This window comes from Mollisia scopiformis (assembly GCF_001500285.1).
Source record: "Mollisia scopiformis unplaced genomic scaffold LY89scaffold_16, whole genome shotgun sequence".
Taxonomy (NCBI): domain Eukaryota; kingdom Fungi; phylum Ascomycota; class Leotiomycetes; order Helotiales; family Mollisiaceae; genus Mollisia; species Mollisia scopiformis.
Window position 1 is genome coordinate 458,293 of NW_017263596.1, and position 24,932 is coordinate 483,224.

Here is a 24,932-nt window from a genome sequence, read left to right on the forward strand (position 1 = left end):
CCAACCTATCACTGCCACCGACAATCCGTATCGACGATATTTTGAACCCGAATTACCGCGTCACATTCGCAACCAAACAATTGCAACGCGCACCAACATATCTTGCAGAAGGGCTACCTGCGCTCATCGGAAACATCAAGCGTATTCGCGGTGCAGATCCAGAGAGAGAGAAAAGGTGAATATTTATTGGCGGAGCTTTATTGGGAGGGGATTCGCGCAGATGCACCGGTTATACAACGCTGTAGCTGTACCCCACGCGACATCTATGAGAGCTTCCATAAAGCTCAAATTGAGATCGTAGGTCCTTCCAACAGCTTGTAGATGCCAGAACCTGTGTGCTTGCAAGCTTGCGCAAGCTCTTTTGCAGCTCGCTGCTTGTCCTCGAGTTGTGTGTCTGCGGCCCTTGTAGACTCGTTGGTGCCTCGAGAACTTTGCGCTTCTTCCCTTGCTTGCTCAGTTTTTTGTTGTGTTCATTTCTTTTACTGACAGGCTTTTTTCGCAGATCGATAGAATAGAAACCGCATGATCACAAGAAAGGCGACGGCCGGAAGGAGGATCACAAGATGGGAAAGTTACTGAGCTTAGGGACGAAGCTCAAATACCCCATTACCATCTGCAAGCTACTAAAGCAACCTGGCGATGAGGTTTCGAAACAACAACCGATACTAGAATACAAGTTCGAGTGGACCACTACCATCACTAACGAATTTGGAGACGATGAGGAGTTACCGCAGACAACCATTGCAGGATGGGACAGTCCGGCCGAAGGTACCTTGACCCGGTGGAAGGTTTATCAAGGCCAGGTCATCGAAAAGGATCTGTCATTCGTTGAGATCGAGGAGACATGCTCCCATTCCGTCCAATTTGCTGGTCTCTGTGCAATGTGCGGGAAGGACATGACGGAGCGATCGTGGGCGAGCGCATCGGATGACACCAATAGGGCGACGGTCAACATGATTCACGATCAGACGACGCTTAAGGTTAGCGAGGAGAGAGCATCAGAGGCCGAAGAGGAATTACAACGCCGGTTACTAAAGCACCGAAAGCTTTCGTTGGTGGTCGATCTGGATCAGACGATTATTCACGCCTGCATTGAGCCAACCGTCGGAGAATGGCAAAACGACCCTACATCGCCGAACTACGAAGCGGTGAAGGATGTCAAAGCTTTCCAATTAGATGATGGACCCCGTGGTTTGGCCTCAGGATGTTGGTACTACATTAAGATGCGCCCTGGACTATCGGAGTTTCTGGCCAAGATTGCGGAGATGTACGAGCTACATGTATACACCATGGGTACCCGGGCATATGCGATGAACATTGCGAAGATCGTTGATCCGGACAAGAAGCTCTTTGGAGATCGCATTATCAGCAGAGACGAAAACGGCAACATCACAACCAAGAGTCTGGCTAGACTATTCCCTGTCGACACAAAGATGGTGGTTATTATCGATGATCGAGCAGATGTCTGGCCTAAGAATCGGCCGAATCTCATCAAAGTTGTTCCCTATGACTTCTTCTTAGGCATTGGTGATATTAATTCGAGCTTTCTGCCGAAGAGAGAGGAGTTGCCCAAGATGACACCAGCGCTCAAGAAGAGACATTCGACAAAAAGCGAAGAATCGAATGAGAACGGCGAGACGAAAAGCGATACTACCACGACAGAGCAACCAAAGTCCAGCGAAGAGAATGGTGCTTCTAAGCCAGTGGATGGTAATCGTGTAAGTGCATTAGAAGAGTTGGTCAAGATGGGTGGCGGTGATGATCAAGCATTAAGATTAGAGCAAGCTGCTGAACAAGAGAAGTTTTTGGAGAAGCAACTCACTGAACGACCCCTACTACACATGCAAGAACAGCTTGACAAAGAAGACGGAGAAGAGGATACAACTACCCCGGACGAAACTAATGGCGAACCGTCGCAAGAGCATTCACACCATAGACACAACCTTCTCAAGGACGACGACGTTGAACTTATGTACCTCGAAAAACACCTCTCTCAACTCCACAAAGCTTTCTATGACGAGTACGATAGTGCTCTCGTCAATGCTCACGGAGGTAGGGTAGCACAACTAAAGCCTGGACACAAGAAGAAAGTCTCGATCAAGGACGACTCGGCGGATCTCAAGATCGTACCTGACATTGGTAACGTTATGCCACGACTGAAGTATGCTCCACCAAACTACCTTGTAAGACCATGCTAATAATGTTCTAGATCTAAAACATTGGCCGGCTGTGTCATTGTCATGTCTGGATTGGTTCCACTTCAAGCTGATATATTGAGGTATATATTGACTCTAAATAATTATGTTCTATTTGGCAAATCTAGAGAGAGACTGGAAGTATGCGGGAATGAACTTGAGCGCTTACGAGCATCTGTTTACAGGAGTGAAATCGGCATTCAAGCCGCCAGCTTCGGGGCTGAGATTCAGACCAAGTAAGTAATGTCCGCAAAGTTTTGTATGAATCTGAACTAATGGGAATATAGGGTCAATCGAAAAGTCACCCACTTGGTCGCTTCGACAAGCAGAACTCGTACTACCAAAGTTCGCCAAGCTGCCAAATATCCTAACATCAAGATCGTCAATCAGCAATGGCTCTTGAACTCGATGAGCAAGTGGGAGAAGGAGGATGAGACACCATATCTTGTAAGCTATATCAAGATCAGGTGTCGGCGACGATTACTAACTTTCATCAGGTTCAAATCCACGACCAAGACCGGATTCGGGAAGAAGGATTTGATTCTAGCGCCCCATCGTCCATTCACGACTCTGACGAAAGCGAGGACGCAGACAGCGAGGATGAAGCCGGTGGTAGTCTTCCAGCCAGTCAAGATGAACTCGACGCTGAAGACGTCGAAGGCCTGATCCCAGCCGAAATGGAAGAAGGTCACTCTCCCATCGATGATCTGAAGAAATTCGACTGGGAAGGCGTCGATGATGAGCTGAACGATTTCCTAGGCGATGATGATGACGACTCGGCGAATGATAGCGATGCTTCGCAAGTCAGCAACGCCAGTCGGTCGAGTAAGCTTAGTGTGAGGAGTAAGAGGGGAGTTAAGAGGCAGCATGGAGAGACAACGGATGATAGTGAGACAGATGAGGAGGGTGCATTATCGAAGAGGATCCGAACCGCAAACTCGAGAACAACTGGGTTGAAGACCGTAAAGACGCCAAATAGTATGGGAAGCGAGAGTAGCTTGCCAACACCTGGTGTCACGGGAGACGAAGATGATGTAGATCAGATCCCTACCAACGACGAGGAGGAGGATCTTGACGAAGACGACGATGAATTAGAGAAGGAGATAGAGGCAGCTTTCGGCTCGGACTTTGAGGCTGAGATGGAAGTTGAGGGCGTAGGAGGTTGATGGACCGAGGTCTATCGATGTTGAAATATTATCTTCTTGTCTATTACCATTTTCATTCCTGCATACCCCATGGCGCTACCGGACACTGGCGTTTCATACCTCACTCTCTACTTTACGGTCGGACGGATGGATCGAGAAGCAAATATGTGAGGGCAGGCAGGGTAAACTCTTCGTCTTGAGTGGTAGCATGAACCCAGTCAGCAAGCAAGCAGCATAGCATAGGCGTTTTGAATTGGTGAAGTGGAGCTGGGGGTGAGCAAATGAATTGAAAATGATTTTGATCCTCTACTTAATCACTTGCGCATACATCTACCTACCTCATTCGTGAAAAGCCTATCTCTAGGCCTTGAATTTGAAATCGAGCGTGAAAGCGGAAACCCCCGGCAGAAACACCCAAAAACAACCTAGCGCACCCAAGCTCCTCGCAAGCAACGAACCTCACACGATTATCTCCTCGAGACAAACCCCCCAATTGACGATCCGCGACCAGCCAAGATGCCACAAGACCTACCTCCCGTTGGCGGCTACGAGCCCGTGCAGTACAAGGTACGCTTATCTCCCTCCTTCCCTTCCCGGTACCCTCGAGGATCGCTGCGTTGAGGGCTGGAGACAATGGCAGCACGAAGAGAGAAAGAGAGAAAGAACATACTAATGAAACGAAAATCAGCGAAACCTCCCCGCCCGCGGTTTCCGCCCTTCGGTCATGCTCCTCGGCGTCGCTGGCATAATGACATTCGGGTTCTACAAGATCGGAAAGGGGATTCGGGAACAGAAGTGCGTCGCTCCTCCTTTCCCTTCTTTGTTGTGTTATGTTGGATATGTACTGATGAGAACAAACAGCGAACTCGCCCGCGAAAAAATGTGGTCCCGGATCCATCTCATCCCACTGTTGACGGCGGAGGAGGATCGCGATCTGGTGAGGCGGCATCTGGCGGATCAGAAGAGGGAGGAGGAGTTGTTGGGGAGTCGGACGAGTCCGTATCATAGTGATAGGTATGTGGTTTTTTTCAGAGGGGGGATGGGGGACGGGAGATGGGGGGAGAGATGGGAGATGGGAGAATTGTGGCTAATGATGGGGTGGTGATAGGTTTGTGAGGCCTACTTATGCGGTTACGCCGAGTCAGAAGTCGACGTAGGGTTGGGTTTGGGTTGGGGTGAGAGGGAGGGGAGGAGGGTCTGCGGCCGATGGACATAGAAGGGCTATTGTACGGCGGAGAGAACGGCGAAGGGGGTGGGGCTTGTACATAGGTATCGCGTGGTAGCAAAGAATTGGGGGTCGCTTTCACTGCATCTCTATGTTTTGTCTATGGGTTTGTGTGCGTTTCTTGGTCACGGCACACTGCAAGTATGCTATACCATGGCAGACGGCAGAATCTACATTTCCGGCTCTGGAAGGCAGTTCCCTCAGCCAGTAAAGCGTTACCCTTCCCTTTTGGCCAATTAACCTCTTAAGGACTTTCCTTTTTCACCAAACGTCGATCTGCTCCAAAATCTTGCCATACCAAACCAAAGCGATCACATATCTCATCCTCGTCTATCGTTTCACCAGACTTGGCCATATTCACGAGCGTCCGGTTGTAAGACATGGAATCGGGACTTGAATGGCCAGCAACAGTGTTGTCGAGGCTCTCCAGATTCCGGAGAAACCAACCGTTAATATAATCGATTTCCGTTTCTCGTCCGGCCAGGACATCTTGAAGCATTGAGCTTGTGTTCTGAGCTGTTTTCTCTGCTATTGATAGAACGATCTGCTCAAGAACTGCGGTTGAAAAGTGCTCTTCTACTTCGGCGGCATCAAACTTGAGATGAACATCGGACGTGGGTCTCTCTAATGCAGCCCTGCGAGTGAATTCGTGTATTTCCGATAAGAGTACACGCATAAGCTCAAGAATGGGTTTGTGTTTGAATAGGTCTCCATTTTTGCGTCGGAAGATCACGGTTAGGGGATTGATCGTTGAATTTATCGCCAATTTCTGCATCTGTCTGATCTGGAGCTCCTTTTGAGAAACGGCTTCCGCATTTAGCAAAGGAGAAGAAGTGATCTTGTCGACAAGATACTGTGCTTGCGGGCTTATAGCCTTGTTGGCGCCGTAAGGAGCTAGACCAATGGAAACGTTCGCGTGGCCGGCCAGGATCGAGGAGAAGGGTCCAGTAGAATATACTCCGTGAGAAGTAATAGCGAGCAGGTAAGTTGGACAGTCAACACCAAACTGTTTTCCTTGGTCGAAGAAGCGATGGGAGACCGTTGACAAGTCGGGGATACCGTTCTGAGTGAAGAGAATGATTGAGTTATGGTCTAGCCGGTGGGCTATTGGTTTCAGAGCTTCGACCACATTTGACACCTTGGTAGCAAGAATAAGATTCTGTATTCGCTGCCCACTGGTATCTTCTTTCTCAATAAGCTCGACGTCATAGCCAGTAGAAGTGGAAGGAATGTCAGAGAGGAAATTTGAGACCCTTTTGGTCGACACCGTTATAGTTCGTTCCGCTTTGTCCCAGTCCTCGAGTAAGTTTCTGCGGTGGAGGAGTAGAGTGATAGGTGGTGTTTTTGGCGGTATGGCTAAAGCATGTGCGTATAATCGGCCCAGGTTTCCAAGACCAAGCACGTAGATTCTCTGGTCCATATCTATGCTCTTTCCAATAGCTGACACTACAAAGCGTTTCTGTAGGCGCAGATGAGGATGCACTGGACTGAGCAGTCCATTCTGGCGAGGGTGAGAGCGAATACGAAGGTGGTGCAATGGGGCTCTGTAAGTTCGACTCACGACGAAAAGACTCATAATAGCCAGTCCACCTCTGTTGCTCCCTTCGGTCACCAGCGAAGCAGGAGAGGAACCGGCTAGGTATTACCAAGACAATTATGGCTGAATATACAGGCCATGGGCTCGAACCTCCTAGATTTCCTAAGAGACGCACTTCTCAGAAGGCGTTGTTCTTCTTCTGTGGCTGACTGGAATCCAGGTAGGTAGCTCCCAGAGGTGAGGTTGAGGCTGAGGTGGAACTGAGATTGAGGCTCGACACGTGATTGTATCTTTCCCTCTCCCGTTCGGCTAAAATATCCTTGTCGTCTCAACCTCCCACCTTCCGCTTTCATGCAAGATCCAGGGAAGCTTTTTATCTTTTCCACATTGGCCAATGGTCGACCGTGCCCTCCCGTTTCCATTGGCGGGGTCCAAGTGATCTCCAGCCAATGTTCTCTTCCAGCTCTGCATTTATTGCTGCCTAGGGCAAGACCGCGAGTGCCATGACATACTCGTCCAAGTGCGATTCTGTATATTGGGCCGTGCTTACTGATGTGAAGCAACTCTATCTGAACCTCCATCCTTTGACGTTTCTGCATTCCTCATCAAACCATTGCGTTGCTCAAGGCATCTATTATTGTTCCTCGTTGTAACCGGTGACAAGGCAGCAGCATTGAGACCTTGAGATGCCGCGTTCAGACAACTTGTACTCCGCAGACGATTCAGAGAACTCGGATCGTGAATCGTTTAGTGAGGAGTTGAGCCCCTCTGATGGGTACTTCAACCGCGGAAATGTCCCGAATACCATCGTGCAAGACCCCTCCATAAGCAAGGACGACAAAGCAGAGGACAAAACTTTGATACCTCCACCTAGTGTCCAAAGCAGGACGGGAGGAAGCTCGAGGACATCACTCCACTCGGTCCTGCCACGATCACTCCCCTCACATAATTACGCGTCACATCGTAGTGACAATGCTCCTTCCAATTCCCCTAGTTCTTATACCCCCACATCACCTGTCTCACCACGTCGTAGAGATGCGATGTTTTCCGAGCGCAGTGCATTAATACACGGTCCTCCACCAGCATATTCTTCTTCACCACCAGAAGTTCCCCTATCTCCGCGAGAAACAGAAGGACAACGCTACAGGACTTTCCCAGAGCACCATCTTGAACGAGGTTTCCTTCCAGGTCGAGAGCCGGAGAGTATGGGCGGTCCCGTTGAGCATGAGGAAGAGCATGAACAAGAGTCTAACGAGACCACGCCATTAACGAACGAGCCGAAGCCTGCAAGACTATCAGTCTGTCGAGGGATTGCCAAGAAGATACTTCTCATTGCGTTGTTTGTTGTTGTGGTCGTCTCCTTAATTTCTGCTCTGGCTGGTGGATCTTCTGTAAGTGTTAACCATGTTATATACTTTGTACTTTCATTTGTTGCCGACACGTATACATTCATCACTTCCATAACTATTGAATGATGAAAAGCAAGACGCAATGCTTGGAGCCCTCGTCAAAAGCTAATTCGTTCCAAGAACAAGACCAAAGATCCCTCCGAGGACGATCCATCTAAAGACCCATCAAAGTCTCCTGTTGATGACATGCCACCACCACCCATCGATGCCGACGGGCCCTACTGCAGCATTGCCAAGTACAAAAATGACGCTGTCACTTACGAATTCCCCGTTGGCAAAGATTTGACCGTCCTTCAGACAACTCACGGTGACCAAGGTTCAAAAGATCGTTCAGTCAGCACGGCAGGTGAGATTCGACTGAGACGTCTACCCAAGGATTCAATGCACGGAAGTCGTGCTTACTTCACCCTGGATGTCCATGTCAGCGACCCAGAGTTAGTAGTCATCAAGTCATGGGATGAGGATTCACGAATGTTGAAAATCAGCACCCCGAGATATGCACCTCTTGGTCCTGGCCAACACTGTGTGTCTGTTGGCATCACGGCCTGGTTTCCAGAGGACGCAGAATTCAATGAACTGTTGTTCGAATCTGTTACACTAACCATGAGAGTCATGGATGACATCAAAGTCAAGGTTACTGGATGGTCGAGATTTTCGAGCTTGGCTGGCCAAGTCATCTTCCCAACAATCTCAGTACCACTCTCGCATGAGGTCTTCGATGATGACGCCTCTATTGTCCCCACGCTTAAGTACGAACACCCTTTTTCATCACGCCGCATCTTGATCGAGACAGAATCAGGCTCGATTACTGGCACATATCCTTTGATGGATTTTCTTGGTCTGGATTCACAAGCAGGTCAAATCAGCGTTGATGTTATTCCTCACAAAGTCCTTGAATCAGCCCCAGCTCCCGCGGATCTGGAAGTGAAAACATCTTCGGGCTCAATCAAGGTCAACTGTCCCATCCGCTATGTCCCACCACCACGAAACTATATCACCCATGTCCATTCCAGCGCTGGCAGTGTCGACGGATCATTCTATCTCGGCTCTCTCAGCAGCTTCGGTACATCGGCCGGAGGGATCCGCATCGATGGTCTTCCCGTCCTCCAAGCCTGTTCAACAAACAATAGAGACAAAAACGAGCGTCCAAACGTTTTCGAGACCCGTACAGTCAGCGGCGGAACCAAAGTCCAAGTCCTAGACCCGATCTTCATCTCTGCACTCACGCCAGCTGAGCAGCCGAAACCACAACCCGTCCAAAAAGAGCGTCCTGGACCCTGGGCCCCAATCGGAGATGGTGACCCACATATCATCACGCCACCCAACGTTGTGCTGGACCAGAACCTCCTCGTCATTGATCCTCGCACTCAATATTCTAAAAAGAAGCTAGATAGCTTGAAGAGCGTGCACTCTAGCAACGCAGCGAGCGTCGAGGTTAGCTATCCAGAAAATTGGGTGGGCACGCTGCATGCGAAGTCTGTTAGTGGCAGTATTACGGTGACGGGGGATGATATCCGGATTATTAGAGAGAGGAAGGGCTTCGCGAGTAAGGAGATTCTTGCGAGGAAGGGGGTGGAGGAGAGTGAGGAGGGGAGTTATATTGAGATGCAGAGTGTGGCGGGGAGTTTGGGGTTTGTTGTTGGGAGGTAAGTGTGGTTCGAGAGCCTCAAAGAAGGGTTTGGTTCGGGTGGGGTGTTTGGATACATATATAATCGGATACTGGCGAATTGGCGTCTGGGTGGATGTGTGTTGAAGGGTAAATTGGGTAATGTAGCAATGTCACTGTCGCTATTGTGTAAAAATCCGATGCATTAGGCTTCAAGAAAGTAATAGATACATGAAGACGGTCTTTCAAACATCAGTAGTTGCTCCACTCGAAGACAATCATTATTGTATTTGAGAATACGCCAAAATCTCCTGTAAGGAACCGAGAAAGACTCTTCATAATATTCATTTTAAATCCTAAGACAACAAAACCCTAATCTCACCACTCGTCCTCGGGAACATAGTCCTCAACAGCTCAGTAGACTCACCGCCCTCCTCCTCCATCAAATCATCAGCCGCAATCAACCTCTCCTCCACCCTCTCAAAATCATCACAAAACTTCTCAGCAGCCTCCTCGGTAATCTCCCTCGCCAACTTAGAACTCTGCAAGAACTTCAAATTCTCCATAGCGTCCATCAGCGCCGACGGCAAGAAATCATCTAATGTCTGGCTAGCCTGCGTCAGAGCGGCAGCTTGGAAAACGGGCAGGTTGTGAATGGATAATAAGTCTTCTTTGGAGTCTGAAAGCGGTTCTAAGGCCTGGATCAGTGGTTGGAGACCGGAGTTGGCGCGGAAGAATGTGTATTGGTCGGTGATCAGGCTGGTGGCGTGTTCTTCGATGCTGGCTTGCATGTCGGAGGTTCGCTGTTGGGTGAAGTCGAAGGAGGAGAGGGTACTTTTCGCTGCTAGGAGGCAATTTATGGCGAAGATAGCGCGGCGGGGGTCCGGGAGGGTTTTGGATATGCTTTCGCATGCTTTCAGGAATGGGTCGAAGGCTTCGGCTAGGATGGGCTGGAAATCGGCTTCTCGGCTGTCGAGAGAGGTTAGGGATGTGTCGTAGGTCTTCATTATGGCGGTGAGTTGCTTTAAGCCGTCTTGGAGGAAATCTGGAGGGCTGAGGTCTGGGGGAATTGCTTGGGCGTCTGCTTGGAGACCGGCGATGTGGTCTCGCATCAGGACTCGGAATTGACGGAGAGCTGATTCTTCGAGTGTGGATAATGAGTCGAGAAGTGCGGAATCGTCGCCTAATAATTTTGAGAATGTCACCCGGTAGAAGTTTAGTAGGTTGGCTATCTTGTATGCCATTATTGTCTCTTCGTGACTTTGAACAACCTGGCCAATTCGTTGTCGGAGTACTCTGGCTACACCTGCGACATCACGATCTACCAGTTCGTTCAGCGCCTTGAGTCCATCGAAAGAGTTTGTATCGTCTTCATCCTCGGATATTCGGTTCCAAGGTTCACTATCTCGGCCAGCTTGTATCCCTTTGGCGATTTCATCTCCATCTGAGATGAAGAGAACTTCTAGAGCTTCTCTCTCGCTAACCGTTGCAGAATGCGTCCATGCCAGCATATCTCCCACATACCGTAAGGGGTCATGAGCCACCAACTCAATAGGCTTGATGGAAGTGTCCTCAGCTCCAGTGACCGAAGTTCCAGTCAAGGCAGTGTAGAAGGCGTCAGACAGTATATGTTCACGAGCTTCAGCAAAGAAGTCGAGACAATTCTGGAATAGTGAAGGTCGCTCAGCAAGAACTCGAAGGGCTCTACGTATTGACGAGCTAATCTGCGGGTTCTCCAGATTAAGCGATTTGAATTCACGTTGAATCCACCTGTAAAGCTTTTGAAATGCTCCGTTGAGGTTCTTGGAAGTTTGCTCCATAATTTCAAGACCGAGACGTTGGTTCTCTGTGCCAAGCAAGATCTCGCAATCATTTTGTATCCTCTTAGCTCTTGCTAGAAGCGAAAAGAATCTGTCGTTTACAGGCTCTGCAGTTGACGTAAGAATGGCAATATCATCCTCCGACATGATGAAATGAGCATCAAAAGCTTTCAGAAGCTGCTGCTTTGCTTCCACTTGGTCTTTCTGCTTTAGAAGCTCGGAAGCCTCTTGTAGAACTGGGGTGGTCTCTTGATGGGCTGCAGAGATATGGCGCTTCATCTCCTCACACCCTTGATTCAGACTTGCGATGGTGGCACCAATACGTTTCAATTGCTATCTAAATGTTAACACTCTCTTTGAGACAATAGGTTAATTTAATATACCTCAGCCACGTGACCGAACTCGCGGATGATGTCTCCATTGCTCTCGATGACCTCCTTCTGAACATCTAGTCTTATTTGCCGCCGAGTCTCTGAATGATTCTGGGTCCCGCGAATGTCTAACAGATTCAAGGCATCTCTGATATCCGAGTCTGCATAAGATGCTGAAAGGACAGAGGTCACCTTTGTGGCCAGCGGGTTGCTCCGCGGTTGAGCACTTGTTGGCGAAGTTGGGGTTTCAAGGCCATCACTAAAACCAGATTGCTTTCGAGTAATAAAATAATCCGTTGTCATTGTGAAAGCAAAGTAGAAGCTTTGTGTTTCTATGTTCAAGAGTGAACAACTTGACTGCTCACCCTGGAAGTAACTAGTCCTAGACCAGCCTACGGCGAGGCTGACTGTCACACGGCAACTGCCGCTTAGGATTGGTGCAAGGTGAACAAGGCAGTCATTCATGGTCAACTTGCGCGCGTGCTTGCAGCTCCCACTTCTTCAAAGGCACCAGCTGACTCCGTGATCAGAACAGCATGGTGTAGAGTCTTTGGCATCCTCTCTTTCTACTGTTATCAGTGTCACAAATGCCGGTTTACTTGCTCATCATAGACGTCGTTGACGACGATAGCTCCTGCTCAGAACGCCCCGACTGTCTATACACGAGTCCCTTCCCAACACCTCAAAGCGAATATAACTTTCCACCCGCACAACTACTTCCTACACTACCATGATGGCATCCAACATCCTCGCTCGGCTTCTGCCTGCGAATCCCTCGGGACGATCAATATACGACGACCTTCGAGCCCACGACGAGGGGTCAGAGTCGGATTTAGAAGAACATGCCGGTATGGCTGTAGATGAAGAGAACCTAAATTTCCGCGATGAAGAATTGGGAAATGCGGATGTCTTTAATGGAGAGGAAAGTCGCATTACAACGGAAAGCACAGCATTCCTGCAAACCGAACAAAGTAGACCGCGAGGAGAGAAGGTGGGAGGAAAGTCACGAACTGGCCGTTCGAAATGGGTTGCCCAGTCTCCCAGGCTTCTAGAAGAAGAAGGAGATGACGATGTCCCAGCATCTCTTTTAATTGAAGGGAACGATATGCCTGGGCCTAGCACAACCCATCCACCAAGGCCTCGAGTAGGGAAGCATCCGAGGAGACAACCTCCAGTCCCTGGCCCTGCGAGCAGAGAGAATCGTGCACATTGGGAGGCAGCCCAAGCACAGCAAAGGCTACATCAAGAGGATAATATTGGAGGACCACAACCTGTTCGTCGAAATGCTGGCCCGCTGGTAAGTAGTGCAAGAGAGAAGGCGTTGTGGCGATGGGTCAACGTTACCAATCTGGACAATTTTATCAAAGAGGTCTACGACTACTACAGCGGGGCTGGAATCTGGACTATCGTGCTTTCGAGGGCTTTGAATCTGGCGTAAGCCTATTTGTTCAATTCGAAGTGTATCTACACTAACTTCGATCATAGTCAGATTATCTTTGTCGCTGTGTGCGTCACATTTCTCACCCAGTGTATCGATTGGCCAGCAATACCTAGATCCAAAAGGTTATCAGAAGTCGTTGTACCTCAATGCACACAGAAAATCTCTGGCATGCCAAATGTTGCTATTTGGTTGTTCACCCTACATGTGTTCTGGAGAATATATCAACTTCTGGTCGAGATTCCCCACTTATTGCGTATTCGAGACTTTTATCTTCATTTACTCGAGATTCCAGAAAGCGATATGCAAACAATCTCATGGCAAGATGTGGTTGCTAGCATAATGGCGCTGAGAGATGCCAACCCAGTAACAGTAGAGCGAATATCACCTGCAAACAGAAGATACCTAGGAAGCCAATCGAAACAGAGGCTAGATGCTCACGACATTGCAAATCGACTGATGCGCAGAGAAAACTATATGATCGCACTTTTCAACAAAGACATACTAGACTTGAAGTTGAACCTCCCTTTCTTGCACGGTCGACAGTTTTTCTCCAAGGCTTTGCTGTGGAATATGGACTGGTGCATCATGGATCTGATATTCAATGAGCATGGGCAAGTCAGGCAACTGATATTGAAAGACTCGCATCGACGGCAGCTTAGTGACGCCCTTCGAGATCGGTTCCTATTTGCTGGCTTTATGAACGTCCTCTTAGCTCCTGTCATAATCGTGTATTTGTTGGTTTCGTACTTCTTCAAATACTTTTCCGTGTGTTCCCAAGTCCTCACTGTCGACTAGTGCTAACTTTCGTAGGAATACCAAAAGAATCCTGCAGCAATTGGATCCCGGCGGTATACGCCTTTAGCAGAATGGAAGTTTCGAGAATTCAACGAGCTGCACCATCTATTCGAAAAGAGGCTGAATATGTCTTACCCATTCGCTTCAAGATATCTTGACCAGTTTCCGAAGCAGAAGACCGCACTAGTTGCGAAATTTGTTGCCTTTGTATCAGGCGCCATCGTCGCTGTCATTGCTGTCGCCACACTATGGGACTCGGAATTCTTTCTCGGCTTTGAGATCATCCAAGACAGAAATGCCTTGTTTTTCGCTACGATTGCCACTTTTGTTTGGGCTACCGCGAATGGTATGATACCAGAAGAAAACCTAGTATTCGAGCCGGAATACGCCTTAAGGCAAGTTATCGAGTATACACATTATATGCCTACACTTTGGCAAAATAGACTTCACAGTGATGAAGTCAAACAAGAATTTGCCACTCTCTACCAAATGAAGCTTGTCATCTTCTTAGAAGAGGTCTTGAGCATCATCGTCACGCCTTTCATTCTTTGGTTCAGCTTGCCAAAATGCAGCGACCAAATAATCGACTTCTTCCGCGAATTCACCATTCACGTTGACGGCGTCGGATACGTTTGTTCTTTCGCCGTCTTCGACTTCAAGAAGGGTGATGGCAGGAAAGTTTTGCATGGAGGAGGCAACGCTGATGCTCGAGACGAGTATTACTCTACCAAGCATGGCAAAATGGCTGCCTCTTACTATGGATTCTTGGATAACTACCTCCTGAATCCAAAGACTGCAGTACAGGGTCATGTTCCACCGGGTGGCATGCGTCACCCGTACCAACCACCGCCATCGTTCCCAGGCATGATGTCTCCAACTCTTGGAGCAGAGATGCAGAGTTCAAGAATGGGTCGAAGTGAGCGTAGACCTGGTAGTAGAGCACCAGGCAATATGCCACCGCGAACACCACGTTACCCACCGACTGGAACGCACGGCTCTCCTCTACAGTCCATGCTCTTGGACCCCCATCATCAACCCTCAAGTTCTGGATTTGGAGCTCGCAGTGTGAACAGAACTTCGAGGTCGAAATACCAGGTTCGGCAGAACATTATGGAAGAACCCATCGAAGACGAGGATGAATCGGTTGTAGGTACTGCTGCAAGGAGAAGTGGCAAGTCGGACGAACGTAGAGAGCCATACGAAAGCATGATCGGGGCGCTAGGAATGGAAGAATCGAGATGGGAGACTTCTGCTGGTGCAAAGGACACGGAAGAAGATGAGACGGATAAGGAGGCTGCAGGCGGAGGCGGAGTATTAGGATTGCTGTATCAATTTCAGAAGGCGCAGACGGATGGGAGACCAGGAGTCAATATCTGATTTTAGCGTGGGTTGTTATAGGTTTGGTTGGCTAGCATGGGCGATATCGTATATGCATATTTTGGCATTGGCTTCGGGGCTGGGATTTGGGAGTTCTGGTTTGGGTTATACATACACATATACAGTGAGAAGAGCATTTGACTTGATGTGGGGCATGGTGTCCTATTCAGATAAACTTGAAATCAGCAAGAATGATAAATTCTTCTATCGAATCCTCTACTAAGTGTCCTGTGATTGGCTGTTCATCGGTCTTCTCTAAATCTACTCCCTATTGAGCCGACCTACTATCAGAACGGTCAATCTAGTTGCACGTTTGTTTTGCAGTTTAAAATTCTAGTCTCGAGAAAAGCCACAAACAAAAGGATACCGAATTTCAAACATTACATACAGGACAAATTAAAGCTATCTAGCACCCTCTGAACACAGATAAACCGGAAACTGGAGATAAGGCTTAAGTGCCTCTGCATAGGGCTTTCGAGTCAAAGAGAGTTTTGTCACAACTTTCTCCGGGATTATGCTTATACATGAGGGCGAAAGTGATAAAAACAGGGGTCAAATAAGCCCGTGATAGATACCCCATTTTCAAATTTTCAAACCCGTGGTATTGAAAACCTCATCCGCGGAGCTTCCGCCTGTGAAGATTTTTTGTTGCCCGTTTATTTCTGTACAGGGGCCTGCTAAATCGCTCTATTGTGCTCAATCCGCGGAATTACCCCTTACTGTCAGCAACAACCTCACACAAAATTTCGAGGATAGTAAGCAGGAGGACATTTCATTATGCAAAGCAGCAGCACGTGCTTTGCCATTTCTTCATTCCTGCCTGCTGCGTAGGTACTATACAAGGTAATCAACCCCCATCCATCCATCTATCTATCAGCAATACGGTAGCATTTTTTGGGCCTCCTTCGCGCGCTCACTCCAGCAGAAAATGCTTCGATACGCAGCAACATTTAACGCCCAAGCCAAGCCAAACCCTCCCGCCAAGCAAGCCAAAGGTTATCCCAAGCCCGGAAAGTGCGTGCTGAGAGGTATGTCAAATAGGTAGAAAGAGGAACATGAAATGGAGATTTTTGCCTGCGTTCCGTACTCCGTCGTTTCTTCGGATCTCGTATGCAGATTTAAAGTCAAATCTGTTGAGAAAGGAGAAGGACGAGTAGAGCCGGCAAAGAAATCTAGAGAAAGGGGTTTTTGGGTCGAAAAGATTTATGTACAGATCGTGAACAAGTTGATTTTCGCGGGTGCGTGCATGAGGGGGTGACTTTTTCGTTTCGAAACTCGGACAGATACGGTAAATGCGTGTCGTTATGTGCGTGGGTATCGTCTAGAAAAGCGAGATATCCTGAAAAGCACAAAGAGGTATCATGAGCTATGGATCCCGGAAGCAGAGGGAAGTCGGAATTTTGGTGTTCGTTGTCATTAGGGTCGCTCGTGTCGCTGGGGTGAGGGTTAGACAACGGTATCGTTTTGGCGAATGAAGTATGCTCTGTAAAATATTAGTACGGGACGAATGGAAGTATTGAATAAGGGCACTGACTTGCAAGCTTCATATGCCGACCAACAGATAGCTGTACTTGGCATTGTAGTAACAACTCTTGGTCTAACACCCTTGAAGAAACCACGGAATCCCTCTCGTCGATGTAATAATCTCGCACTGTCCATGAAACCATTGACATTTCTCAATTCTGCATCGTTCGCTGTACCTCTCGTCTGCAACATCGTCTTGACCACATCCATAGGAGTTGTCAGAGCGGCCGCGAAACCACCAGCAACACCGCCGGCAAGACAATGTGTAACGGGATCATATGTCTTCGAAGGGTTCATTGTCGTCGAAATGGACTCGTATGCGAGGAATTGAAGTGCTGTGAACGGCACAGTCATAGAGAGGGTGGTTGGGTATGAGACGTAGAAGGCTGAGATACCCTCCGTACGGTAGACATACTTGGCGCAATCCATCATAGATTTGTACATCTTGCTCGAGTTGTGGATTTGCATGCGTTGCTTAATGACTAGAAGATATTAGAATCAAGCTTCACTTTTGCCAACGTTCTCTTACCATCGAATGGGTTCATGAGGGCATCACTCGCAATGGTTGCGCAAGCTCCGCTAGTAGCTACAAAGTATGTTAGTGAAGACCCGCCAAACGGGGAAACCAACACAACATACCAGCAGCAAGAGGGTGATGAACACCAGCTTGGTTGCCTCCCATAAGATGCTTGACAGCTTCATATGTTGCGAAATAGACAGCATGTGCCGGTCCTAGCACACAATCAGTATTCGCAGTGTCTTTTGGCCACCTGCGTCTACACACCTGCTCCAACGACCACGCTCGACATGCCTCGCCATAAACTGAGGATTCCCTCCCCCGTGGCTATCCGGTAACCGCCTTGTATCATACCATTGTAGACTGCGGATGGGGTAGGGTTGAGAATCTGCATTCGGGTCTGCGGCGGTTCTATCAGCATGCTATTTGCCATCACTGGTGAATATGATATCGCGCACCTTAATCGCATCAATGGGATACATGACCGTATGCTCCTGTTCAAAGTATCAGTCTGCGAACTTTCAAGACACCTAGTGCAAAGATCGGAGGTGCTTACAGCTATGCCTGCAAAGGCGCCCGCTGTCATATTTTGCAGGAGAGAGAAATTTGGTGGAAGACCCTCATAGCTATTAGAGACCTAGTCAGCGCTCTGAACGAAGGCATTGAAATGAGGGGATATGCAGTGCAAAGGTCTGCACATACTCGTACTCCTCTGCAGGCTCTGCGGTTGGCTGGGCCATTGGGACCGCAACCACAGAGTCTCCTCCGAATGCCTTTGGTGTCAAAGCCAGATTGTCGACTTCTCCGAGATCGCCGGGACGTATCTTGTTGATTTTCAATGATCCTCTGATGAAGATCCTGTTCGAGAGGCTCGTAAGAGAAGGGATTTGGTCCGGGGCAGGTATGGTGGAGAGAGTTACCAGGTCGTGGTGGAAGTGATGATGATTGTCTTTGAAAAGACGAGTCGAGCGAGCAGGGGTACTCCAAAATCGCCAAAATTTCGCGGGCACCGCAACGACCGAGGTATTTGAGGCTAGAACCAGCCAGCGATCAACACTTGGAGATATCCGGCGCTCTTGTCCTTAGCAGCAGCGCGAGTAAAATGGACGAACGATGCAAAATCTAATTGTCATCGCTCTGCATATATATTTGGACCATGAAAGAAACGCGCTCGTTCTACACCGCGATTCTCTTCTGCTGCGGCATCGCAAGGGCCTTTCAAGTCACTTGAGGTTTGTGGCACTGTGCATCTCCGAGGGAGCTGTTAATGAAAAATTCACAGGGCAAACTGGACCACGCGGCACCGAAGGAGTCTCTACTCCGCACGGACCCTACACAGCTCCGTGCTCCATCTCACTGGCAGTTTGATGGTTTAGCTCACCGCCTACCATCTTTCTGCGTCATTGTAGGACCACCAGCTTCATAATGGTCTGATCTTAGAGATCCTGAATGCTATTCCGCGAGACAAACCCATATCTTGCAGATTCCCATATCCACGGCCCTGGAACCCCATACAGCCCAAACAAAGTCATCCTTTGGAGAAGAAAATCCCGTGTCTGTGGGTAAGCAGCCCTTTTGTGCTGTCAGCCGCGTTGCACCCCATTTCTGTGTTTGACCGTTGAAAAGGGGACCGGCAGAAGCAGCCACTTGCAGCTTCTGGTCCTACAAAGCCAAGCTTTTCAGGCTACTCGGCAGTAAGCGCGCTTATTTTGATCTGATAATGTGCAATTTCTTTATCAGATCCTTCTCAGATAGCCTTTTGATTGGTTCCCCAAGAGAGTTTTGCGGCATGGGTGGGATATTTCCCGCGGATGGATATATGATGGCGGGCGAAGGACAGCAACTCATTTTCTAGGAATGTGAAATTTCTTTTGTACATGGATCTCACTAGAATGTGTCTTTTAACTTTTTCTAGCAACAATACAACTGCCCTTTCAACTAATCCTTAGCTTTTTGTGGATAACTCTAACAGATAATAAAAACTTCTCTACAACGACCTCTTCTGCCTAACCGTCGAACAATCATCTTGTGGCACCAGAAATCATCCATTGTCATCCTTGTCAATCCGAGCATTCCGTCTTATCACATAAAGCTATCTCCGTCCTCAAACGAAACTCCATTTGCATCCTCGGAAAATAGAGCCGGAGCTAAGCTCGGGTGTCGGCTTTTTCCTTCATCCTCATTGAACGCTCTGCAGTTACAGTTCTCGGGACCGAATCGAGAGTTGATTCAATCGTTGTGCTAATATGTTGGATTTCTTAACACTTGGGTTTAACCATGATGTCTTGAGCATGGAAAGTTCCCGGCATTGAGTATCTTGGCCCCGTGACCTAAACTGGGAGCTTCTGATACTCCTTGACTTCGGAATCGAAGAGGGGCAGGTCTTACCTATGTTGTTGTTACAAAGGCGAATCAGAGGTGGATAATAGTAAGAAAAGCGCACTTTGTTCTAGAGCTGATTATTTGCCAAGTCGTGATGGATATTTCATGAGTAGAAGGAAAGGGAAGAAGGAAAGCGGAGACATTTTGCTCCTTTTGGTAGGAAGGTTGGGCTGAGATCTTCGGAGGGATTGAATTCGAGTAACGATACACAAGTGTGGTGTACTACAATAGTTGTCGGATTAGACGTCCGCTCAAGGTTTGGCATACGCGCAAACAGAATTAAATAGGTTTGACTCGTTCAAGTGATCTATCTCTCTTTTCTATTCTATTATCACTTAGCAAGTGCCTTTTAATATACACTCGAGTGTGCACTTCGAACTTCCTTCAAGAATCGCAAATAGTCTACGCTATCACAGACATTGCCACGGCACACATTGCCCAGATGAAATGACCAACATTAGACTACAGATATCACTAACCAATGACGGAGATGAAGGATCAAACAAGTCTAGGAGTCGCCTATAAACCGGGTTCCTTCTAATAACCGGAGCCTCAAATTCAAAGTCAACTTCATTGATCAAGGCCTCCAAACGTTCACAAGACCGAATTCCCAAAGAGGAAAGAGCGAGTTGCCATAAAAAAAGTGCGACATGCAACAAAAACAAATAAAACAACTAAAATCATCACAGACATTAAAGAACTCTCTTTCCCTTCAGACGAGAGGCAAGAGCTGTCCAACAACCAAAATAATAGTAAAAATCACCTGATTTTCCACGGGATTTTCTACGGGGAAGACATACAAAATGCGACGTGCAACAAAATTTCCCTGGAAAGCTAAAACCACCACAGACATTAAAGAGTCCCTTTCCTTTCACAAAAGAGGAAGGAGCCGTCCAACAACCAAATCAATAGTAAAAATCAGCTGATTTTCCACGGGGAGCAGGTACTCAAAATGCGACATGCAACAAATTGTTTTTCTAAAACTCTAAAACCATCACAGACATCAACGAGCTCCCTTCACTTTCACAAAAGAGGAAGGAGCTGTCTAACAATTAGAATAATGGTAGAAATCAGCTGATTTTCTACGGGCATTCAAAATGCGTTGTGCAACAAATTTTTTCTAAAACTGTAAAATTATTACAAACATCAACAAGTTCCTTTCACTTTCATAAAAGAGGAAGGAGCCGTCCAACAATCAGAATAACAGTAGAAACCAGCTGATTTTCTACGGGGAAGAGATATCTTTGCGACGTGCAACAAGAATCTTCAAGCTGGTGAAAGAGGAAAGAGCGAAGGGAAAAGCAGCTAACCCAAATAGAGCCAATTCTGAAAGGGTCTGTATAGAGTTGCATGAGTTATTGTGGCAACAAGATCCAGCGATTGGCATACAAGATGGTCCATGTGGGCTTGGGTAAGATCCAAGTCCTTTCCTGAGGGCTTGATGTTATCAATATGTTACAGGAGGGTCTTATTTTTGCTTCTTTTTGAAAGCACAGTCAGTCCTTGTGGTCCAAAAAGAGAAGGAGAAAGGCATGTTTGAAAAATGCGATGTGCAACAAAAATATTCATTGTCTGTCCATGGAACCTAACATTTAAGACTTCTTAAGTTGATATTCCCGATAGCATGGTCCATAGGAAGGTGGTTCTGCTATGCGATGTGCAACGAAAATAAATTAGACTAGAACATGACGTCAAAGGTAGAGTGAATGAAGTCGACGGAAACGACAACAAGCAGCAAAGATTATCATACAGAAAGAAAACGCCAACGATCCACACAGCCTCAAGTCCCGGTGATACTCACTTCCCAATATCAAACTTCTTCCTCTCCTCCTCACTCGTCGACACAGTCTTAACCGTCCACTCCCACAAATCCTCCTGTTTCGGCTCCTCATAACTAACGACACTACTAGGAATCTTCTTCCTCCCCTCAAAATACACACCCGTCTCCATATTATCAACAGCCGCCCACGCCAGGCTCGCTCCAGACTCTTGCGGCGTGTGAGTATTAGGCGTCACCAACCGCCTCAGCAACCACAAAAGCCTCGGCCCGACATGATTCCAGATGAACCTCAAAATAGGAGGATATTCTCTCGCCAGCCCCGTGCCGGGCATGAGTCCCGGGTCGAATGCAATGACCGTCATATGCTGGCCCAGAGCCGCGAAGCGACGGTTGAGCGCATATGTCCAGAGTATATTCGTCAGCTTGCTGGTCGAGTAGTGTAGGCGACCGTTCCCCTTATCGGATCCGGGCTCGGGGTGTGCGACGTCTTCTGCAGTAATGTATGTAGCGTCCGGCATGCCACTTTTTTGCGCAGGGTCGTGAGTTCCGCTGGCAGTGACGACGATTCGGGCATTCTTGGTCATGAATGGGACGAGGAGATGGAATAGTAGAGCGTGGCCAACATGATTAACTCCAAAGGTAGCCTCGATTCCATCTTCTGTCCAATGCATTTCTCCTGGGAATTGGAGACCAGCGTTCAGAAGTAAGGCGATGATGGGTGGATATTTCTTGCTTTCCCAGACGTTGACGAAGGAGCGGATTTTAGCAAAGGAGCCAAGGTCGAGAGGCATGAAAAGGCAATTCTTTTGGCGGAGAGTGCTGTTGATTGTTGTAGCGGCGGAATGAGCGTCAGTCCTCGAGGCGACGACGACAAGATATTCAGGATGCTTGCGGGCGATTTCCAGAGCTGCGTAGTAACCTAGGCCTACAGTTCCGCCCGTGACGAGGACGGTGTTCTTATAGGACATATCGACGAGACTAGAACTCAAAACTTCGTGAAAGGAGTAGATAAATGGAAAAATGTATTTCAAGGTTCAAGGAGGGCTCTGTAGGGCTGCAGACGAAGACTCGCAATGAAAGTTATCAACTCAAGGTACGGAATGGTGCAGGATGGGTATTTGCAGTCATTTATAGCAAAGATGAAGAAGGAAATAAAAGAAAGCAGGCTGCGAAAACGCGTCGTCAATAACAGAAGCTCTTGACTATCAACTGATGTCTGCCATCTGCACGCCCCTCTTTTCCGACCAATGAAAAAGCATAGACGCAAAAATCGACGGTGCCGTTCCAACCCCTTGCAACACCACCGATACAACTCACAATGAAGGCAGAATGAGGCGGAAGAGCAATCCACCGATCCATGGGTTCGGCCAGTCAATTGACCCGATGAGGGACGGAGTTTGGAAATCTCCATAAACATTTGATCGTGGGCTGTTCAAGAAGAAGAGAGAGAAGGTTCACTTCGCTCGCGAGGGATTGTAAGCGTCACGCCAAGCCTCATTCGGACTCGCTACTCCTTACCACCTCCTCTCGACTCTATTCCATCAATATCTCCACTGAAACCTCACCTGCCGTTCCTCTTTACAACAATTTTCACCCTCACTCTAGCAATGGGACGTCCTCGTGTAGAAGTCGATGCTGGTCCCGATCCCCTTCCTTCAGAACTCCTTGAGTACAACCCTGCCTACCGTATTCTCCTCTGTACAAGTTGCAAATACGCGATCCAACCATCAGGCATAGACCGGCATCTGAAAGAAATTCACCTAATCAAACGCTCCCGTCGGCGCCCCTTCACCGAATATGTATCTAAACTCTCCTTAGCTTCGCCGGAAGAAGTGTTTCAATCACCTATTCAGCAATTTCCCATTCCGGGCTTGCCTGTTTTGGATGGTCTACGCTGTGAGCAAACTGGATGTGGACATTTATGTGTAAGTGAGAAGAGGATGAGGAGTCATTGGGTAGGAGAGCATGGGCGGCAAGGAGATGGAAAGGATGGTGATTGGACCGAGGCAAGGTTGCAGACTTTCTTTCGAGGGAATCTACTTAGGTATTTCTCTGGACCCGAGGAAGACAAATTTGATCTTGGGGAAGAGCCATGGCTCCCGAATTGTCCAAATGGAAAGTGTCGAGGCGAGAAAGTCGCTTCAAAAGGCCTCACAGGTGTGCATTCCGAGATGGATGCCTCATGGATAGAAGCTATATCAGAGGATATACTCGTCCAGTCGATAGCCGACATTCACGTCTCGTTGAACGATAATGACTCTTTACTGCTCCAACACTATCTCAACCATACTGCTGCAACGATAGCGACAGATGCAGCCACTTTAAGACTCTGGCAGGATGCGGTCCCGAAATTAGCTCAATCAAACCCGTTCCTGCACCATGGAATTCTCGCCATTTCCGCTCTGCACCTCGCATATGTGACGCCAAACAGCTCACCCCTGTATAACGACTATCTGCTTTCCGCCACAAGCCACCAAGATGCTGCTATTCCTGTATATCGGACCAAGATAGCAGACGTAACTCCGGAAAACAGCCACGCTGTGTTCATGTTCTCTCACCTCCTGGTCTTGTACTGCCTCGCTTCAGAGTCGCAGGACGAGCGGCTGTTCATCGTTGGACCTACCAACGATGGATCACCGATATGGCTTCATTTCTTGAGGGCCGGGTGTGGTTTGCTTTGCCATGTGTGGGACGACTTGGAAGCTGGGCCTGTCAAATCTCTTGCTTCGGCATGGGATATTCCAGTGCTGGAAGTTGATGCGAAGACACCTCTTGTGGACAATTTATTGTCATTTATTCCATCAGATGAAGAGGAAAATGGTTGGTCTGAAGACGAGAAGAAGATATACACAGAAACTGCTCGATTATTAGGTCTTGCTTTTTTGAATGCAGCGGTTGGTGTTACCTTCTCGACGTGGGATGCGCTGAGGATTTGGCCAATGTGTGTTACGTCCGAGTACCTGCAATTGCTGAAAGCGCAACACCCTGGAGCGTTGGTTCTACTTGCACACTATTGCGTGTTGCTGAAGAGACTCGAAGGTAATTGGTATTTCGATGGGAGAGCAACGAGTCTGTTCGAGAACGTCTTGGGTTGTCTGGATCCAAAGTGGGTAGAGGCTGTGAAGTGGCCTATTGAAGAGATTGGGATTAGTATGGATTGTGTCCAAGTTGCTGTTGTTCGTGGTCCACCGGGCCCGCGTGCGGTATAATGGGCCATCCACAAAGGTCAGTAGGAAACAGTTTGTCCCCTAAGTTGATATGTTTTTTGTAGCATGAAGAGCTTTGGAAATCGATGAAAATCGAGCTAACCTTTCGAGATCGCTGAATGAACTCTTTACATCGTTCGTCAAGCTAGTGAGGCGTTGGACGGCTTCCTCGCAGACTTAATTGGATTGTAGGTCCCAATGGCTATAGTATTCAAGCGACATGGAGATGAGGCCACCACTGAGGTTGAAAGAATTGCGCAATATAGGTAGCGAGACCAAATGCAGAGAACGGATCCATACAGACAGCTCACTAGAGCGAATAATACCAATGATCATGAAGGATACATGTAAAGTAAAAATGAGAAGAACAACGAAGGCAAGAGGAACGAGCGCAACAAAATTTCTTCCACGAAAGACAGCTTCGTGTTACAGACCGCTTTTGTCTTCATTTCAGTGAGGCTGTAAGCCATCCGCTCGAAGCCTGGCAGCATTCAGCCCCAAGCTGCCAACTCGACTCGCTAACTGAGGGATGCAGGCAAAAAATGCTTCTTTCCCGTGAGTTCAAGAAAGACCTATCCATCCTGGGTCATTATGTACTGCAG

The 24,932-nt window shown here is 48.1% G+C and overlaps 9 protein-coding genes across 9 annotated transcripts; 5 read left to right on the forward strand and 4 right to left on the reverse strand.

Moving 5' to 3' along the window:
• The first annotated feature begins 208 nt into the window (after positions 1 to 208).
• Positions 209 to 3,650, forward strand: LY89DRAFT_686441 (uncharacterized protein). Its single transcript, XM_018215286.1, has 5 exons — positions 209 to 2,161; positions 2,210 to 2,278; positions 2,381 to 2,431; positions 2,483 to 2,642; positions 2,693 to 3,650. Exons 1-5 carry the CDS (start codon positions 564 to 566, stop codon positions 3,359 to 3,361), a joined length of 2,547 nt encoding a protein of 848 aa, XP_018069149.1. The 5' UTR covers positions 209 to 563; the 3' UTR covers positions 3,362 to 3,650.
• Positions 3,651 to 3,686: 36 nt separating this feature from the next.
• On the forward strand, positions 3,687 to 4,497 carry LY89DRAFT_649331 (uncharacterized protein; the record flags this gene model as incomplete). The annotated part of the gene is made up of 4 exons (XM_018212053.1): positions 3,687 to 3,907; positions 4,029 to 4,135; positions 4,202 to 4,354; positions 4,449 to 4,497. Exons 1-4 carry the CDS (start codon positions 3,857 to 3,859, stop codon positions 4,495 to 4,497), a joined length of 360 nt encoding a protein of 119 aa, XP_018069150.1. The 5' UTR covers positions 3,687 to 3,856.
• Positions 4,498 to 5,001: 504 nt separating this feature from the next.
• Positions 5,002 to 5,985, reverse strand: LY89DRAFT_539249 (6-phosphogluconate dehydrogenase C-terminal domain-like protein; the record flags this gene model as incomplete). Its single annotated transcript, XM_018208144.1, has 1 exon — positions 5,002 to 5,985. A coding segment is annotated over one exon (984 nt), but the record flags the coding sequence as incomplete, so codon positions are not given.
• A 615-nt stretch (positions 5,986 to 6,600) lies between these two features.
• LY89DRAFT_720265 (uncharacterized protein) lies at positions 6,601 to 9,368 on the forward strand. The gene is made up of 2 exons (XM_018218555.1): positions 6,601 to 7,493; positions 7,632 to 9,368. Exons 1-2 carry the CDS (start codon positions 6,789 to 6,791, stop codon positions 9,159 to 9,161), a joined length of 2,235 nt encoding a protein of 744 aa, XP_018069152.1. The 5' UTR covers positions 6,601 to 6,788; the 3' UTR covers positions 9,162 to 9,368.
• On the reverse strand, positions 9,330 to 11,642 carry LY89DRAFT_720266 (oligomeric complex COG6). The gene is made up of 2 exons (XM_018218556.1): positions 11,321 to 11,642; positions 9,330 to 11,270 (listed from the first exon to the last, which is right to left on the reverse strand). The coding sequence occupies exons 1-2, from the start codon at positions 11,609 to 11,611 to the stop codon at positions 9,474 to 9,476; spliced, it is 2,088 nt and encodes a 695-aa protein (XP_018069153.1). The 5' UTR covers positions 11,612 to 11,642; the 3' UTR covers positions 9,330 to 9,473.
• A 155-nt stretch (positions 11,643 to 11,797) lies between these two features.
• LY89DRAFT_649338 (autophagy-related protein 9) lies at positions 11,798 to 15,108 on the forward strand. The gene is made up of 3 exons (XM_018212054.1): positions 11,798 to 12,742; positions 12,794 to 13,514; positions 13,560 to 15,108. Exons 1-3 carry the CDS (start codon positions 12,039 to 12,041, stop codon positions 14,919 to 14,921), a joined length of 2,787 nt encoding a protein of 928 aa, XP_018069154.1. The 5' UTR covers positions 11,798 to 12,038; the 3' UTR covers positions 14,922 to 15,108.
• A 1,165-nt stretch (positions 15,109 to 16,273) lies between these two features.
• Positions 16,274 to 17,888, reverse strand: LY89DRAFT_122517 (mitochondrial RNA splicing protein-like protein). Its single transcript, XM_018205161.1, has 8 exons — positions 17,665 to 17,888; positions 17,519 to 17,588; positions 17,421 to 17,456; positions 17,230 to 17,362; positions 17,085 to 17,177; positions 16,975 to 17,031; positions 16,456 to 16,927; positions 16,274 to 16,404 (listed from the first exon to the last, which is right to left on the reverse strand). The coding sequence occupies exons 1-8, from the start codon at positions 17,700 to 17,702 to the stop codon at positions 16,368 to 16,370; spliced, it is 936 nt and encodes a 311-aa protein (XP_018069155.1). The 5' UTR covers positions 17,703 to 17,888; the 3' UTR covers positions 16,274 to 16,367.
• Positions 17,889 to 20,919: 3,031 nt separating this feature from the next.
• Positions 20,920 to 22,412, reverse strand: LY89DRAFT_122572 (short-chain dehydrogenase). The gene has a single exon (XM_018205162.1). It carries the CDS (start codon positions 22,090 to 22,092, stop codon positions 21,142 to 21,144), a length of 951 nt encoding a protein of 316 aa, XP_018069156.1. The 5' UTR covers positions 22,093 to 22,412; the 3' UTR covers positions 20,920 to 21,141.
• Positions 22,413 to 24,732, forward strand: LY89DRAFT_122628 (uncharacterized protein). The gene is made up of 3 exons (XM_018205164.1): positions 22,413 to 24,349; positions 24,442 to 24,518; positions 24,582 to 24,732. The coding sequence occupies exon 1, from the start codon at positions 22,732 to 22,734 to the stop codon at positions 24,331 to 24,333; it is 1,602 nt and encodes a 533-aa protein (XP_018069157.1). The 5' UTR covers positions 22,413 to 22,731; the 3' UTR covers positions 24,334 to 24,349; positions 24,442 to 24,518; positions 24,582 to 24,732.
• The last annotated feature ends 200 nt before the right edge of the window (positions 24,733 to 24,932 follow it).